Raw genomic sequence first — 4,601 nt, 5'->3', positions numbered from 1 at the left:
GAATTGAGATATTTGGATTTGAATTTGACTTAAAAATTCGATTCAAATAAGAAATCGACTCGAATAACTCGAAAATCGAATTTTATTCGAGTCGAATTTCGACTAAATCAAGTCTGATTTAAATAATAAGCACCCCTACAAACACCCACACAAAATTAAAAATCTCTGTGAAGTAGAATTAGAAGTTAATTGAATAGATTCGGGTTGTTTTAGAATAAAAGTAAGAAAAAAACAACACTAAAAAGTAAGATTTTAAGTAAGCAATATTTCCATTCATGAAGTATTAAAAAAAAGTTACAAAATTAGCCTCATCAACCTAGGTATACAAAATCCCCAAACATTTTTCTAAACTTTTTACTTTTTTATGGGTAGAGGGCTGCTCTTCTACTCTAACTTGTTTTATACATTCATTTAGTTTTATACACCCCAACATTAGATCCTAACATTTTTAACATCTTCGTTAACACAAAAACAGCATTAGAAGGTTGAGATGCATCTTCTGTGAGTATGAACTTTCTTCTTCTTTTGATTCAATTCTTCCTTCCACACTTTCCCAATATCTTGAGAAATTCTAACAGCGTCAACGGATGCACCGGCAAGCCCTCTTCTAGTGAATCCGGACGCATACAATCCTTTCTTTCCCTTCCATCCGTTTGGAAACGGTGTTTTTGGGAACCCGTTTTTAGCAAAGAATTCAGTCTCCTGTTAACAATATGCCAAAATTAAATTAGTAAAACTGAATAAAAAGACAAACGGACAATAAGCTGCGTTATTAACTTTATTTTTTTACAGCAAAACTAAGTCTTTTAAAAATTCATTTGAATAAAATAATTTGCTCACCTGAAGCCAGTAAGGGACATTGCTTCGATATCCGGTAGCTAAAACAACTGAATCGATTTCCAGTATTTCACCATTGACAAGCTCCACAGAGTTACAATTAAATCTTTTGATCCCGGGAACTACAGCGATCTCGCCTGATCGGATTTTCTCCAGTGCACCAATGTCGAGAACCGGAGTTTTACCATGGTGGTTTTTTAACTGTAAAGGACCTAAAGATGGTCTTTTTATCCCATACTTTTGAATGTTACCGAGAATGAACCATGTTAGAATTAACAGAATCTTGTCAACTAGCCACAGAGGTAGCCACTTCATCAGCATCATTGCTAGATCAAATGTTGACTTTCCCATTATTTCTCTGGGTAATACATGAACCTGTAATGAAATTAGATAAATAAGATGTCTTTGCTTAATGGGTATTTGTTTTCTTGAAAAAATATTTGATCTTTTGTATATTTTGTTATTTGGTTTATATTAAGGATAAAGATTACTTACCGAGCTTCGGACCACCATTGATGGTTTGGCATTGTGGTTAGAGAGGTCCAGTGAGAGTTCCATGCCGGAATTCCCACATCCGACCACTAACACTTTCTTTCCGGCATATTTCTCGCCGGACTTGTAATCTTTAGCATGGATGACTTCACCTGAGAACTCTTGTAGTCCATCTATTTCCGGTATTACGCCTTCCGCATTTTCTCCGGTTGCCACCACAAGCATTTGACATATATACTCTGTTTCGGTCCGGGCCAACCCGCTTGTGGATATGGTAATGACCCGCCAGAGTTGGCATGCTTCGTCGTAATTAGCTGACTGTACACACTCGTTGAATTGCGGCTTGATATCGAATTTTTGTGCATAGTTTTCGAGATACGCGATGAATTGTTTCTTTGTTGGGTACTCGGGGTAGTCTTCTGGAAAGGGTAGTTTGGGAAGTTGGCAGAATTTTTTCGGGAGGTGAAGTTTAAGTCGGTCATAGGTGCGTTTTTGCCAGAGAGAGGCAATGCAGTCAGCTCGTTCGATGACAACATATGGAATGCATTGTTCCTTGAGGCAAGCTGATACAGCTAGCCCTGAGGGTCCGGCCCCTACTATAACAGGGCCGTTGACCCACACACATCGGCGGCCAGAAAAGTGGGTTTGACCCGAAAAGCTAAACATTCTTTGTAATTTATTGGAATGCAAGGCAAAGCTTTTAAGTTTTTTTAGGGTGTTGGAGTTGAAATGAGAAATGAGTTTTTGTATGTTTCAAATTGAAGGTGAGATGATTGTTGTTGGAATGAAAAATGAGGTCAAGGTAACATGTATATATAGAGGGGGTGTGAAGATTGGTGTTTGGTATGGTAGTCTCAATTAATGCATCTTTGAAAAGCCACTCTCAATCATAAGCAAAATTCTTATTTTACTGAGTTTTATCATTATAATAATTAGAATCTTGTATGTATTAAAATATTGTGCAATCATAAGATCATATATCATAGACTCAATAAATTTAGTCCCTGTGTATTTAATTAATTGATTTGTTTTCTCACTTCCAATGGGGTGTATATGGTTTTGAGAGAAGTATTAGGTTTTGGTGCAAGACAATATTTAAGTAGCTATGTAAAACCTTTTAATAACTAAAATTTGAAGATTATCTAATACGAGTAGTAGTAAAACAAAATAAATTTCGGAAATTAAAAACACATACATAAATCAATTTTTAAATATTGCTAATCGTATAGTTTTTTAAAATAAAGTACAAAGTAAAGTTATTGATATAATAAAAAAATTGTTGTCAAGTGTGTTGGTGAAGAGAATGAACTTTGCGAGTGAATACATGTAAAACTCTGATATAAGTAAACAAATCATGAGTTGAATCGATATGTAATTACATAGTTGCGCTCAAACATAACGTCTCAAATCAAAATGTTATATACTTTTAGCATAAGTTAATTCTCTACATAGTTATATGATTACAATCGTATTTATTTTTAATCACAAATTGTACATTATTAAATATTTGATAATCCGACCCACCAACAAAAAGAAAAATTCCCGAACATTTAAAAACCGAGACACTGTGACACCGATAACAACTTTTTTGGGTTGACCCCCTCGTCGATATCGATAGTTGTGAGTAATCGATGAGAATGGTTAGGGTTGTAAAGGAGCAAACGTTTAGTGAACGGTTCGTAAACTGTTCGGCAAGAAGTTCATTTATATTTGTTCGGTTAATAAATGAACGTACATGAACAAGAAATTTTATTTGTTTAGTTAAATAAACGAACATGAACAGAGTTTCCATTAATCCAATTGTGTTTGTGAACGTTCGGTAACGTGTTCATAAACGTTTGTTTGTATATTTATGAAAGTTTTTTGTAGAATTATTTTATATTCTTTAATTTATTACCACTAACATAAAATAGGAAACCGTATTTTCACATTATTTTTGCATTGTTCCTAATTCCTTTCTCATTATTCACATTAATGAATGCATCTATTTCAATCTCTAGGCTTCGTCGATATTATTTGTGTTCGTGAACACATTCGTTTCCTTGACAAACAAACACGGACATAGAATCTCGTTCGGTAAGTGTTTATGAACCATTTATAAACACATCATTTTCTTAACAAACATAGATAAGAATAGTGTGTCACATAAATGATCTTGATAATTATTATTATTACTATAACATGTTCTACGTAAAAATTACTTGAACTAGCAATATTGACTACTTTTTAATCCATGTAGTATAATATATAGTGTATATCCATCGGTATATATAATTATGAAAAAATGTTATAAATCAGAAAAAGAAAAATGGTGGGGGCTAACAGAAATTTAGAATGGAAGAAAATGAGAGGCCAATATGGATATATCATATGATATCTAGTAGGCCCCGTAACGAATTTCCTACGTGGCACTTAGGGGGTTGCTGATTAGGATACCGACAGTGTGTTCACATGGACTGGAATCATTGGGCTGAAACTTCAGTGACCGCGGTGCGAGCGAAGTCCCTTTAGCCTTTCACCCTCACTTCACTTATTATTAACTTTTATTTAATACCGTCTTAATCAATCTTTTATTTTTAAAAATAAATATAAAAATTGAGGGATTTTGTAGGCTGAATAATGTCACGAGTATTTGTAAAAATGTTTTAATAAATAAAAGTGGATAAAAGAAAATAAATAAGATACATGATCAGTTAAACTGGGTATGTTTTGTATAAGCTATAAAAGAACGGAATTCATAAGGAAATGTATTTGGTAAGGAAAAAGGAAATGGATAAAGTATCATTCTCTTGTCAAATTTGGTTAGTATCAGGGGCGTAGGTTAGTTGGGGATAGGGTGGCCTCAGACCCTTTCGTTTTTTCGCTCGATAGTGTAAATTTATTCTTTTACAGTCAAAAATTTTTATACATAGTGTAAATTTACCCGTTTCTGACCGAAATTTTGAGTCCGGACCCCTCCGTTTTTCACTCGATAGTTTAAATTAATCCTTCTTCGGCCGAAAATTTTATACATAGTGTAATTTACCTCTAGTTTATGAATTTTTTATAAATAATGAGTCAGGCTCCCTCGACATGTATGTCCAAGTTTTGCCATTGGTTACTATATGATAATAGAATGAAATATTACTTTGTGATGTTTGATAGCGAGAAAAGATAAAGAAATATAATATAATTCATTAAAAATGATTAAAACACTCATGTTTCAAAAAAAATAAAATTTTCCAATCCTTCTTTCTCTCTCTCTCTCTCTCTCTACCACGTTGGTTATCTTT

The 4,601-nt window shown here is 33.6% G+C and overlaps 1 protein-coding gene across 1 annotated transcript; it reads right to left on the bottom strand.

Annotated features, from left to right (window-relative positions):
• Window positions 1-276: 276 nt before the first annotated feature.
• On the bottom strand, window positions 277-2,083 carry LOC143634406 (putative indole-3-pyruvate monooxygenase YUCCA8). The gene is made up of 3 exons (XM_077102497.1): window positions 1,333-2,083; window positions 841-1,212; window positions 277-702 (listed from the first exon to the last, which is right to left on the bottom strand). The coding sequence occupies exons 1-3, from the start codon at window positions 1,993-1,995 to the stop codon at window positions 478-480; spliced, it is 1,260 nt and encodes a 419-aa protein (XP_076958612.1). The 5' UTR covers window positions 1,996-2,083; the 3' UTR covers window positions 277-477.
• Between the last annotated feature and the right edge of the window lie 2,518 nt (window positions 2,084-4,601).

Source organism: Bidens hawaiensis, unplaced genomic scaffold, assembly GCF_021521415.1.
Source record: "Bidens hawaiensis isolate Kalapana, Puna unplaced genomic scaffold, B.hawaiensis_p1.1 tig00007049_1, whole genome shotgun sequence".
Lineage (NCBI taxonomy): Eukaryota > Viridiplantae > Streptophyta > Magnoliopsida > Asterales > Asteraceae > Bidens > Bidens hawaiensis.
This window is presented reverse-complemented; position numbering and strand designations above follow the sequence as displayed.

Coding starts and splice junctions, on each gene's coding strand:
- LOC143634406 (XM_077102497.1), bottom strand. CDS start 1,995: ATGTTTAGCTTTTCGGGTCAAACCCACTTTTCTGGCCGCCGATGTGTG. Junction 1,213..1,332: donor CAATGGTGGTCCGAAGCTCG/GTAAGTAATCTT, acceptor ATTTCATTACAG/GTTCATGTATTACCCAGAGA. Junction 703..840: donor ATGTCCCTTACTGGCTTCAG/GTGAGCAAATTA, acceptor TATTGTTAACAG/GAGACTGAATTCTTTGCTAA.